Source organism: Dermacentor andersoni, chromosome 5 (genome assembly GCF_023375885.2).
Source record: "Dermacentor andersoni chromosome 5, qqDerAnde1_hic_scaffold, whole genome shotgun sequence".
Taxonomy (NCBI): domain Eukaryota; kingdom Metazoa; phylum Arthropoda; class Arachnida; order Ixodida; family Ixodidae; genus Dermacentor; species Dermacentor andersoni.
The window spans coordinates 74,682,653-74,696,781 of NC_092818.1; the positions used below are offsets into that span (position 1 = coordinate 74,682,653).

A 14,129-nucleotide genomic window follows, 5' to 3' on the forward strand; every position below is an offset into this window, starting at 1 on the left:
GATACATACTGAAGATGCAAGCAAATTAAGGAAGACAAGATCTGAAATTCCGATGCATAAAGCTTCTCAGTAGAGTGGACACTTTGTTAGAGTTTAACTGGTAGTAGAGGCATCCTTAAAGAACAAGGGAAAGAAATTTCAATTATGAAAATGTACATACAGTTAAACTTTGATATAACAAAGTCAGTAAAATCGGCACTTCCTTATAATGATATTTCGTTATATTGAAAATCAACGTTTATTCCAAATACCCTGTCTGCCCCACCCTCCACCCTATGTAATTATGGACAAGCAACAACCTGTTAACCATCTGTACTTGTGGTTGTTCTGAACCAAGGTATACTCATATTTGAATGCGTTGGTGTATTTGGTGTCATTATTTGCATATAGGCCTCTCTTCACTGGTATTGGTGGGTTGCTCAAAGTTGAGCTGAAGTCGTAACATTAGAGATGTTTTGTGACTAAAAGTTTGTGATTGAGGCAAGAGAAGGCAAACTTAAAACCTGTATATTAGCTGCAAGTATATAACACACAGTGCAGGAATAATGTTGCCCTGCCGCAGTGACTCATTGGCCATGGTGCCCTGCTGCTAAACACAAGGTTTCGGGTTTGATTCCAAACCACTCTGGCCGCATCTTTAGGTACTCGTAAACTTGAAGTGCAAGGGAAGTACAAGGATGACAGGAAGGATATAGAGAAGCAGTAACTTTGAATTAAACTTTAGTGATCCCTGTCTTTCTTTTTTGCTTCAAGTTTACTAAATATAGAATACCGACCAGCTAGCCCGCTCTCAAGACTTTCATGTTCTGAAGAGGGTGGAATGCAAAACTGTTTGTGTGCTGAACAACTCCAGGAGGTCAAGATATCAGAACTACACTTAAAGGAGCCAAGGTGGTTTTCATAAATTGAAAGCATTGGGTTTTGGGGAATTTCCCCTCTGTGATACTCACCTCAGTGACTGTGGCATGAAGCTGCTGTTGAGCATGGAGTCACAGGTTCAGTTTCTGGTGGTACCAGCCACATTTCACAGGAGACTGAATGCAAAAACCCTTCTGTAAAAGCTTTTAGAGTGAGCACATTAGAGAATCCCAGGTTTCAGACATTTTCCACCCCAGTGTAGGATAGCAAACCGGGTGCTCGTCAGGTTGACCTCCTTGCCTTTTCTGTCCTTGTTCTCTCTCTCTCTCTCTATCGGACATTAATTTAGAGCCCTCCACCACAACTTCTCTGATGGCTCTTTGTTGCTTTGAAATGTTAAATGCAATTAATCAATCCTCTGTAATTTGTTTTTGCAGCAAGCCAGCGGAATTTTCCAGCAGATGAAGCACTCTGCACCCAATGTGCATCATGACTTAACCCCTGACCTTGAAGCTGACACAGTGTCTGCCCTGCAGGCATTGATGTTGGCCCAAGCACAGGAGAGTTTTTTTCGCAAGGCAAGTGCCGGTATGTGTCCTGCTGAAGCACTTTTGTCCTGTAATTTCTTCCCTAGAAATTTCTTCGTTCTTATTCCTTTTGTTGTGCTAGCACACAGGGGAGAGGCCAAGCAGAGAATAGCCAAGGTGAAGTCCTAATCCCTGAAATGTTCCATTCCTAGCATGAGTGTCGTAGGGATCACATCTTCTTTGTGCTTTCATTGGAGGGCCCCTAAACCATCTCTGAAATTTTGACATCCTAAGTAAATCTATGCATTGTGTACCAGGGTGTCTGCCAACCGGGAAAACCGGGAATTCTCAGGGATTTTGAGTAGTCTGGAAAAACTCAGGGAAAACTCAGGGAATTCGCGCTTCTATCAGGGAAAATCAGCTGTAATTTTATTGAAAGGGAACGGAAGTCGTGGTAATGCTGTCCCGAGTAACAGAGAGTAATTGTAACGAACGGTATTTGCCGCCGCGTCGTCGGCTGGAGGAGTTGCTAGAGTACAGTCATCGAGCGACTTTCCGGACGCCAGATTATTCAGACGGCTTCGCGGCACCACTGCGTACCGCATAGGGACAATGTATAAGAAATTTCGGACGCAAGAACCCTTCGCCGTCCAATTTTCCGGACCTTTTGCTGTGACCGCAGGTCCGAAATGGCATTAATAAAAGCCACAACCTCCGCCATTTTGATAACCTCGCCGCCTCGAACTGGCACACTCACACGCAGATCCGCTGGCAGCCGTAGCCACCACCGCGGCAATGCTAGGCCTAGCTGCTTCGAGGTTTGGTATTAAGCTTCTTGCCGTTCTGTGCCGTGTTTTTCATTGAAAGAATTCGCCGCTGTCAGCAATGGGGCTGACACCGCCTTTGTGGTCATTGCGATTGGCTTCGAAGTTCGGAAAGCACGGCGCGTTGCATAATGCTGGTTCCCGAAAGTCAGCTTCACCTTATTACAGCAATGTTATGCTGCGAAATAACAAGTTTGGGAAGGGGCAACTGTCACGGGACACAGTATGTATTCCTTAATTATACACATGTGCACCTGCCATCTTCTGTCACAGTACGAGCACCGATATGCCTATTAAGTGTACTAGCAGGCCTTTAGTGCTTTTTCGGGCGTGCCTGTGGCGATTTGAGCCCTTAAGGGATGTAAAAGACATGCATTCATTTTTTCGGACGTTTTCGTGGCCCCTAGGGAGTGCGAAAAATCAGACGCTGACTGTACAGCTGTCCAAGAGGATGCTTCAAGTAGCCCGTGTGGCAAACGCGCAGACGAAGGAGAACAAGAACACAAAAGACCTACGCATTCAGAAATGAACGGGAAAGGAAGCATGCCGCCGCTTTTTTGGAGGAGCTTGCACTCTGAAAGCAAAGCGTTGCCTGACACCGAGATGCAGGTGTCCCTCATCCATGCAAGAAAAAACTCTTTAAAACAGTGAAACGCAACACTGAGGCGTTGTACGCAGGTTGAGAGTATGTCAGGACAGTTGAGGTTGACTTACCAGCTGTTGCGAGAGAATCTCACTTGTGATAAAATTCGGGCCTCATACCAATTAGCTTGCTGTGAGTTGATAGAAATAGCTCATATTCGACAATATTCTGTATGCATCTCTTTCTTATTCATATTTGAGAATGTTCGACTCAATTTGCAATGGGTTTTACTATTTCTTTCCAAGATATTTTATTAGCTATGCATTTTACTAACCCCTCCCTTCTGTTTTCTTTTTGAATAAACACTACCCCTTACTATTTAAACTGGATTAAGTTTTTTTTTTTTTATTTTTTAACATACAGAGAGTGACACCGTTGGGCGACATGATGCAGGGAGCCCGTCTTGACATAAAACAAAGTTCTGGGTCACTCAGGAAATATTGCAAAGGCACTCAGGGGAAACCTGGAAAACTCGGGGAATTTGCAAATGTCAACTCAGTAGACACCCTGTGTACAGAACACTTATAACGATCATCTCAGGTGAACATGGCAGTGATATATGCCACTGGGAAGCCACAAATTCAAAAAACAATCCCGTGCTCCTCTCCAGGCTTTTCCAGTCCCTTTTTCGTTTGCACATTGTGATGCCGGCAGGGTCCTACACGTGATTTCGCCAAAGTAGAAGCGGTCAATTGGCCCGTTGATGAGAGACGATGGCACCAGCGTGCCAAGAAGTGAGGCTGGGGGGGCTCACCCATTGCGCGCCACAGATCCTTCTAGGAAGCTTCCATTCTATGACATTTATTTATTTGAAAAGTACTGCCAGCCTGAGTGCCAGGCTTCAGGCAGGAGGGGGTAACACAGAACACTAACGGCAAACAGCTAAAAAAAAACATAGAGGATGTGTTTAGGAGTGGTCAGTGGAGGAGCAGTTGTTCTGGTATGTTGAGGCAACCCGTAGCTCTGGCTGCACTTCATGGAGTTTGTGAGAGTATGTGGCGAGGAGTTAGAAAGTGCCTGTGTGGAGAGGAGCAAAGGCCAGCAAGAAACCATAGCAGCTGCGTGACTTTTTATCAAAAGCCTCTAACTTTTCTTTTACGATGTCATTCAAGAAATTTCTTAGTGGCTGTATGTTCGCTGTAGACTGGTACGCAGCAGCCACTATATAACAAATTTTCAAGCTCCGAGTATTTCTTGGGTCCTTTAAAAAAGTACTGTTAGAAAGTTCTTTGGGCTCTGTTTTTTTACATTTAATCAGTAGCTATTGACCCAGTAGTTATGCTAAAGAAGCTTGTTTGCTCCATCGCGCGAGGATTGTTTAGTTATATGGTCGTATCTCACGACCAGTCGCAGCTTGTAATCCAAAGGGCACTTTGTGCCCTGTGTTTTAAGAAACATGCTTGTAAACAGTGATGATCACGTGAGCATGCAGACCTGTGATGCACCCTAGCACGCCGTCTACCATACCATCTGTGCTCCTGGTCCATCTGCTACATTGATGGGAAACCTGTGCATTGCTATAACATTGTAATGCTTTGTTGCGCAGGAGTCCACTACGCAGTATGATCCCGGCAATAGAGAGTTATAGCCACGTTTTAACATGCCCACAAACTTCTTCCCATTTGTGGTTTTGAACCGAAGAGGTGTACTGCAGTAATGGCAAGAACAGTGTTGGTAGCGACATCTGCTGACGCAGTATCTAACCAGAGAGCATGTAAACTAATACCGCAATTTGTGTATGCTACCTAACTGCTAGTGTACAGGGTTGGCAGATGCATAATTGTTAATTTACCTTACTTTTATAATAATACCCTTCAACAATAACACTGATGCAAAAAAGAAGAAAAATGTGGGTCATTACTATTGGACAAATCGTCAGAAGATGTTACGACCAGCCTTGAAACTGCTGGCCATGGCACCAGTACCGTATTTACTCTATTCTAACGTGCCCTCAATTGTAACATGCACCCGTTTTCCGTGACTAAAAAAAGGGGAAAAAAAACACCCTCGATTTTAATGTGCACCCGTTTGCCACGCCTTAAAAAAAAAGAAAGGACCTTTACAGTACCGCGCACCTGATTCTTTCATACAGGCATACAACTTTCTCTCATTTTGGAAAAGAAAAGATTTACTCCCAGTACACTAAAGTTGCGACAAATAAAAAAAGTTGCAGTTTTGCCCGAAAGGCGAAACATCAGTTATGATTGCAAATTTGTAGATAGCTATACGAAAAGTAAGGATATCAGTTTTATCAGCCATATAAACTTGATAAACATTCGCTTAATAAATAAATTAACAAGCATGGTGTCACGCATGCGCAAGCAAGCATGAACACATCTCGCGCAATGACCGCGGAAACTCTTTATCAAAATGCTGGAGTGGGGAAGTGCGACAGCAGGAGAGAGCGAATTGACCTTTGTGCAGACTTTCACTTCAACACGCACTAAGCGACAAGAACACAGCACGGTGCACCTAGATGCATAGACTCTTGTCTCCATCACAGATCGCTATCAATATAGGGGCCGCGGAGCCGCGCTGCATGTAGCAGCCGCCGGAGTGGAAAGCTTCTCCTGTTTGCACCAGTCCCACACGCAAGTTTCGGAGACTCCGAACGCTTGTAATGAGGCCCCATTTCCGTCCCGTCTCCACACACATAATCACTTTCCTTTTAATTGCGGCATCGTGATGAACTCGACATGTCTTTGCAGTCGGCACTTCCATGCTGATAGAGCAAATGCAGAAAACAGGAAGACCGGGAAGACGGATGGTGCACTAACCAAGCACACATACTACAGCACGTGGAGAATGCTATGGCAGCTAGGCTCGAAGTGCATGCGAGGCGGCCATTTTGAAATGCCGATGGCGATATGGTAACGCAGATTTAGGGTAGTACTTGATCCTAACGCGTAGGCTATTCTTGGACCTGTTTTATCGGAAAAAAGTGTGCGTTAGGTTCGAGCAAATACAGTAACCTGGTAATTCGTAGAAGGCACGAAGATGCATGTAAGCTTCATGTGTGGTCAGTGCAAGGCACCCAATGCCAGTGGTGCTGAAACATCTTCCGAACGGCGAGATGAGACAATGACGTCGCATGTCACCGAAATCAGACGGCAAAACTCTCGACGTAACATTGTTTTCATATAGGACCTACATTGATGACTGCGTCAATAGGTGCTGCACTCTCCAGTTCGTTGCTCACACGAACTTCAATATTACGTTAAAATGTGTTCTAAGCTGCTATTGATAGTTTACATATGATACCTATGAGCTAGCAGCAATGGAGCCCACCAGTTATATTGAGTTAATGTTTTTGGGTCAGTACCCCTTTAAAAAAATCTGGGCCTCTGCTGCTAGAGTGGTATGCTAATGGTGACACAGTAATTTATAAATTTCATGTTGCATCAGTGTTTGCAGACATTGGCCAGTGGTAGCGTAACTGTAGTAAATTTATTTGAACTTTCTCAGCTTATGCAGGAAATGTTGCCAAACGATGCAGGTATGCGGGTAAATAATCCAATAACATAATTATGTGCACTTTAAGAAAACTGTGCAGATATGCGAGGTAGGTGAATGATAATTTGTCACTTCCTTTATTTAAAGACTACAAGATTCATATAACTTCTTCTTGCAGAAAAGAGTTATGAGTTCGCATCTCCTACTGTCATCTCCAGCAGGAGATGACAGCTGATGTTGGCCTATCTAATTTCTTTACAGATATGGTTGCTAACACTTATGTAACTTATAGGAGAGTGAGAACAGATAGATTTCACAGATTTATTGTGGTTTGTGTTCTTGCAGACAAAATGAAGGACATGATCATAGCGAAAGTAGCATCACAATGTGAAGAGCTGTATGGTGATGCAGCAAAGCAAATGGGAAGAGATTCTCTCAAGAGCATTTGGGACAGGGTGAGCCATCTGTTCATTTACTTCTTTCTGTACAAGAAATCTTATGGGCAAACAAGTTCTTGATGGAACATAATTATAACTCGCTGTATTGAGGACAGGACACACAAAGAATGCATACAGGACAGTTGCCGGCGGCTTCGGCAACTGTCCTGTGTGCATTCTTTATGTCCTGTCCTCAAAACCACCGTTATAACCATGTTCCATCAAGCCAGCAACCAACTAGCCCATCTAAGTCTGTTAAAAGACAGTCTGTATGCAGTCGATCCCAGATATATATCAAACTCAGATATATTGAATTATTGCCTATATCTAACATTTGTGACATCCCTTTGAAAATTCTATGCAAAAGTATAGCGATGTACTGCACGTACATCAAACTCCCATTCACTGCCACATTTGGTATATTAAACACTGCACCGCAACCCGCCCTTGCAAGTGTGCTTCTCCTAACGGAGATGCAATCACTTTTCGTGTTGTCGGAAATATTTAATAACAACAAATTTGGAACGGTACTGTTTTCGCAGATGCTGTCAAACAACAGATTGAATCTGAATGGCAGTACATGCCATTGAGGAAGAAGATTCTCCGGCAATTACGACACTCCCTAATACAAAATTTGAATGCAGCTCTAACCTGTTTTCATTTCACAATTTATTGGCTGGCGCGGACCATCTGTCTCATGCAGCATGTTGCAAACGGAGGGAAGCCTTGCAAAAGAAGTAACACTAAAGCACAATGGTACGGCAAGTGGAGTCGGCGATTGTCGAAAGTCTGATCTGTGGGTCAAGCATGTTGGCTTCAAAGTAATCGCTGTGCCTGCGTGGCTTCCAGAATGTACGTACAACACAATTCTTGTCGCACATACAGTCAGTTTACAAGAAGCTTTGGTGACTGTTACAAGAAGGCTCAAGAGATTGCGCCACCATCCTGCACGTGCTGGCCACGCGCCCCTTGTGAAACCTCCGCTCCCACCGTCTCGGCAGCCCTCCTTCTCTATGAACTCTGAGCAGATGACATATCAAGTTGCATCTGGCTCTCCCGCTCCCCTCCTGCTGGTCGGCCGCCGCCCTGTCTCAAAACACTCTACTCTCTGTACCTCCATGTAACCACACCCGTTCCTGTGTACTCCATGCTTAAACCCAGTTAACCTCCGTTAACAAAAGTCTAGTGTTCTATCGTCCACTATACGAGACATAACGACACATAAGTCAGAAGTGAACTAGTTCTAACGTCAGCGCATCAGCAAGGGAGAAGATTCCTGCACCTGCGAAATTCGACTCCAGAGGAAACGCTGCGGAACAATGGTGAGCCTTCAAGTAGAGCTTCACGCTGTACCTCAAAGCAACTAGCACGGCGAGAGCACCATCTGACCGGCAAGTAGCACTTCTTTTGACCATCGGTGGTTCTTCACTGCTTGACATCTACAACACCTTGGACTTCGGGGGACCGACTGAGGAAAGACCAAACCCAAAATTTAACTGTGCATATGTCATCAGCCTTCTCGACACGCATTTCTTACCAAAGCACGACGAGCTGTACTCGCGATAAGTCTTCCGAACGCGCTTGCAACGGGACGAAGAGCAGTTCGACAGCTTTGTAACAGATTTGAAGCTCAAAGCGCGCGATTGTGGATTCGGAAACGAATGAGAAAAAATGATCCGCGACCAGATTGTCTGTGGTATCTATGACAAAAAAGCCCGTGCAGACATTCTCAAGTTAGAAGATCCGACCCTAGAGAAGGTTCAAAAGGTGTGTCGAGCACACGAAGCAACAAAAATTCAAATGAAGGCATTTAAAGAGGGTACTCCATCAAGCGGCGAGACAGTGCACGCAGTGAAGAAATTCGTCCATCGCACCAATGCCAACTCGAAAAGCGCGAAAGGAAAACCACAAAAATCTAACGTACCAAAATGCAGGTATTGCGGTGGTAGCCACGAGCACAAAAGAGAAACATGCCCGGCTTGGAAACAAACATGCAGCAACTGGCAGTTTGTAAAAGCAGCAAGATCATTGCTGGCCTGGCAGTAGGTAGCAAGGATGAAAACATACTGGCAGTTCAAAGCCACAAACTAAGCTCAGTTTACACGTTTCTGAGAGTGAACAGAACACAAGTAAAGTTTCAAGTGGACAGCGGTGCAGCTGTTGACGTCATCCCTGCTAGACACGTCAAGCAACAGCAAATACAACCGTGCACAACAACATTGCGAACATGGAATGGAAGCAAAGTACACTGTTCAGGCAAGGCGCAACTAGATGTTGCAACCGCAAACGGACAGAGACATTCTGTGGAATTCATAGTGGTTAAAGATGACTTCACTCCTCTCATCGGAAGATCGACAGCTGAGAAAATGGGTCTGATAACCATAGACTATAACCTTGTGGCTGGAATCGACGAAATTCCAGAAGAAAATTTTACTCGTCACATAGTGGAAAAATACCCAGATATTTTTGAAGACAGTCTAGGAACACTCCCGGGAAAAGTACACTTGGTGACTAAGCCAGATACACTTCTGAAAGTGATAACAAGTTGCAGTGCCTGTCAGCATTAAATCACAATTAGAACAAACATTGGCAAGCCTGGAAAAAAAAGGTATCATTAAAAGTGTAGCAGAGCCAACGCAGTGGGTGAGCAGATTGGTTGGGGCAACCAAGAAAAATGGTGAAATGCGAATATGCATTGACCCACAAGCACTGAACGAGGCTCTCGAACGAGAACGTCGCACATTGCCCATCCTCGATGATGTGCTACCCTATGTTGCCTAAGCAAAAATCTTCTCAAAACTAGACTTGCGAGAAGGCTACTGGCAATGTTCTCTCGATAATGAGCCAAGCTTTATGACCACATTTCAAACACCAAAATGTTGTTATCGATGGCTCCGCCTGCCGTTTGGACTCGCTGTAAGCAGCCAAATTTTTCAGAAAAGACTTCAAGTGGCATTTGAAGGACTTAGCGCAGTTCTCTGCGTTGCAGACGACATCCTTGTCTATGGAGTGGGCGAAAATGAAAAAAATGCTGTCGAAGATCATGACAAGAAATTAGTCTACTCCAGAAATGCCAACAAATTGGAATTCGTCTCAACAAAGAAAAAACTCAGCTCAGAGCCTCATCAACTGTCTTCCTGGGACACATGCTGACAAAAGGACTAAAAGTTGATCCAAATAAAGTCAAGGCAATTGAACAAATGCCAAAGCCAGTCAACGTCCAAGGAATACAACGCTTCTGCGGAATGATGAACTATCTCTCCAGATTCTTGCCGAAAATTTCGCGTGTATTAGAGCCATTGAGAAAACTCTGTCAAGGATACACCATGGCACTGGGGAAAACTGCAAGAAGAAGCATTTCAAAAGGCAAAAGACGCTGTGACAAGAGCTCCAATTCTGGCCTACTTCGACTCACGAAAGCAGTTAGAAATTCAGTGTTATGCAAGCGATCTTGGACTCGGTGCAGGTCTTCTTCAAGACGGACAGCCACTCTCGTTCACCAGCAGAGCACTTACACCGACAGAAAGCCGCTATGCACAAATTGAAAAGGAAATGTTGGCTATCATCTTCGCACTAAACAAGTTCCACCAGTACACATGCGGAAGAGAAACAAAGATCATCAGCGATCACAAACCACTACAAGCGATCTTGAAGAAATGATTCTATCAAGTTCCAAGACGACTACAAGGTATGATTCTTCAGAAGCAAAGATACAACATTGTCATCGAGCACAGACCAGGCAAAGAATTACTTTTGGTTGATACGATGTCACGTGCGTTCCTTCCCAACGAAAGCAATGAACAAGAACTTGAAAACATCAACGTCTTGCACTACCTTCCTGTGAGAAAAGAAACCCTGGAAAAGATTTGGTCTGTGACTGAGAGAGATGAATCACTGCAAAGGTTGAAAGCCAACATCTTGTCAGGTTGGGCACAAGATAAGCGTCAACTACCCCAAGACGTGCGCATGTACTTTACATACAGAGATGATCTTACAGTTGAAGACAACCTCATATTCAAGGGATTATGTCTAATCGTACCAATTTCTCTGAGAGGTGAGATCAAAGCAACGCTTCACTCATCACATCTTGGGATTGAGAGCTGTCTAAGACGCGCTCGTGAATGTGTCTTTTGGCTAGGAATGAATGCAGAATTAAAAGACATCATCGCAGGGTGCGAAGTGTGTCAAAAGCACGCTCACTCCCAGCAATGAGAAACTCTCTCTCCTCACCCAGAACCAAGCTATCCATGGGAGTGAGTTGGATGTGACATTTTCGAATTGAACGGAAATAACTTCTTGATCACAGTGGATTACTACAGCAACTTTTGGGAAGTGGACCAACTGAAATCAATGACCTCCAATCAAGTAATACTCAAACTAAAGTCTCACTTTGCAAGACACGGAATACCAAGAATCCTGATAAGCGACAACGGACCACCATTCACCAGTGAGGAATTCGACAACTTTTTGAAAAGCTGGAACTTCGAACATAAGACGTCAAGCCCAGGATACCCGCGTTCCAATGGAATGGCTGAATCAGCTGTAAAGACGGCAAAAATGCTGCTCAAGAAAGCAGAAGACAGCCACTCAGATCCACAATGGCGTTTCTTGATTACAGAAACACTCCGCTGCAAGGACTCAATGCTAGTCCAGCACAATTACTCATGAGTCGCTGCACTAGAACGACTTTGCCAACACCATCGGAGCTACTGCAACCTAAAGCAGTCGACGGGAGTGAGAAAAGAAAGGCGAAAAGGCAAAAAGCAATGTTGTACTACAACAGACAAGCCAAGGATTTGCCGAGCCTAAGCAAAGGTCAAAGTGTCACAGTTCGACCATTGAAAGGCAGGACATGGGTCAAAGGGACAATAACTAGAAGAATTGACGAAAGATAGTATGAAGTTCAAGTTGGTGAAAACGTGCTGCGAAGGAACAGAGTATTTATCAGACCAAGACCTTCCTCGACTGCCGATAAAAGCCAACACGAACAGCCCGACACTACAACGCAACCAGAAGTGGATACCAGTGCAACAAATCAGGCAAACCGCACTGCCATCAGACCTCAAAGAAACACAAGACTTCCAAAGAGGTTCGAGGATTTGGCGTCGGTTGAAAGATTATTACCAAAAAAGGAAGGATGTTACAAGAAGGCTCAAGAGATGGCGCCACCATCCTGCACATGCTGGCCACGCGCCCCTTCTGAAACCTCGGCTCCCACTGTCGCGGCAGCCCTCCTTCTCTATGAACTCTGAGCAGACGACATATCAAGTTGCGTCTGGCTCTCCCACTCCTCTCCTGCTGGTCCCCCGCAGCCCCGTCTCAAGACACTCTACTCTCTGTACCTCCATGTAACCACACCCATTCCTGTGTACTCCATGCTTAATAAACCCAATTAACCTCTGTTAACAAAAGTCCAGTGTTCTATTGTCCACTATACGAGACATAACGAAACAGTGACAACAGCCAACAGGTAGAACTATCGCTAACATCCGAGAAACTTCTGATACATGCGGGCACGTTGTGCATTGAGGGATAACATTTATCATTTGTTATCCGATAAAAAGCAGTCGCCACAGAAAGATGAATGAAGTGAACAGACGACGCGCTTCACTCTGGCACCATCTCATAACGATCGTCGCCGAACATGTCATGCGCGGCACCAGGTGACACTACGCTTTTCTCTTTCATCCTTCGCTGTTGAGCTTGTTCACTCAGTTATGCCACTGCCGCTCGCCGCAGGAATGGGCCATTAAGAGCTCTGCTCTGAAATGAGCAGGGTATTCTCAGTTTTGCTATATATGAATGACTCGAATGGGCAAACTACAGCCGTTCGTCATAGGCAAAAGCAGATCGCCACTCTGCTTCCAGAACACCCGGTCCGAAATGCGTTTTCGCAAGCAAGCCTGGAGGACACTCTCTCTGCATGGTGCCAGGCATGGAATGCCAAACTAGAGACACTGTGCTGCCGGGTTTGTCTTGTAATCAAGGGCTTTCCGTAAACGGCATATTATTACGCAAGTGGCCAGAGCGTGTCCAAACCCAACCTGCACTTAGGCGGCTCTTTACATTACAGTTTGAATTTAACAAAACCACCGCATGCCACATCTGCATTTTGCGGAAAGACCATTGCAGCAGCGGTGCACAAGACTCGGCACTGTGCCATTCGTGGGTCCGCGCTAAACTCGTTCCATTCGTGCTCGCATGGTTACGCATATCTGGGAATGAGCTTCGATGTTCTGCAAGCTGAGAGGCACTTCTGAGACTAGCAACATGGGTGTAGTATCAGCAGCCACTGATGCAAGGGTTGGAGGGGAAGGGCTGAAAATGAAGGTACGTCCCAACCGAAAGGCGTTGGAGTGCTGAGCAGCACACGAGAAGAGATGTGCTGACTTTTCAGGACTGTTACAAATAAGGACAACTGCTTCCAACCGGAAGTTGGTTCCGGAACCCGACAAAACAATCCAGCTGGCTTGTTGCCCACATATGATGGTCAGTCATTTAAATGGCATATTGTTCGTGTTGTAACAGGTGCACGACCAGGATTGTTCATGCGCAATTTGCAGTACAAATGCGCTGATGGTGTCACGGTGTGTAGCCATTTCTACCCTTCTTGAATAAAGACGGGCAACAAGCTCTTTGATGTGTGTGAGGTGCACTGCAGTTACGCATCTCTTTTATGTGGGGTGTTACAGTTAGTCTTGCGATTAGTATATCGAAGACCATTCCATAGCATGAGGGATTTGCAGCATTCGTGACGAGAAAATAAGTAAACTTTTATGCGTTCGACATGGCCTTGGAGAAGCAAATCAGCAAGTCCCTGCTTCTTACGATCTTGGGTAATTGTCTGAGATGTATAGAGCTCACAGGTAAGCTATAGATATGCATATTTTATATTTATAATCTTCAATATATTGAAAGAAATTGCAATCCCCTTCGAGTTCAATATATCCGGGATTGACTGTAGTAAGTGTTCACTACTTTGTACTTTGTTGCAGCGTAATTGTTGATACTTGACAATTGCTTCTGGTCATTGATAATGAAAGGAAAAAATTCCATCCACGTAACTGTAGCACAAAGCTACAAAGGGAACTGTGAACAGGTTTCTCAAAAGGAAAGCTTCACTGTTGAAGAAAAATTGATCCTGGTCCCGGGATCGAACCCAGGACCAAAGCCTTTCCTGTATCACCAGGAGGCTAGCAGAATGTAGAGCAAGCTTGAGTTAATCGACAACTGGAAGCAGATTCGTCGATGAATATGAGGCAGAATCACACTGAATGTGGCAAATGGGTTTACGGAAGCCTACAAGGTGGTGGAAGGTGTCCAGTGTTTAAATGAACCATAAGAAACGCCTTGGCTTCTTGTTGTTTATATTATAATCCTTTCGGTG

At 44.8% G+C, this 14,129-nt stretch overlaps 1 protein-coding gene across 2 annotated transcripts in view; it reads left to right on the plus strand.

Annotated features, from left to right (window-relative positions):
- Positions 1-14,129, plus strand: part of ALiX (programmed cell death 6-interacting protein-like protein AliX) — a 62,752-nt gene that overhangs the window by 7,906 nt on the left and 40,717 nt on the right. For both annotated transcript variants that reach the window (XM_055070806.2, XM_050178063.3), the window contains exons 5-6: positions 1,296-1,446; positions 6,651-6,760. In XM_055070806.2, the coding sequence (XP_054926781.1) occupies positions 1,296-1,446; positions 6,651-6,760 (261 nt within the window). The remainder of the gene's footprint in view (positions 1-1,295; positions 1,447-6,650; positions 6,761-14,129) is intronic.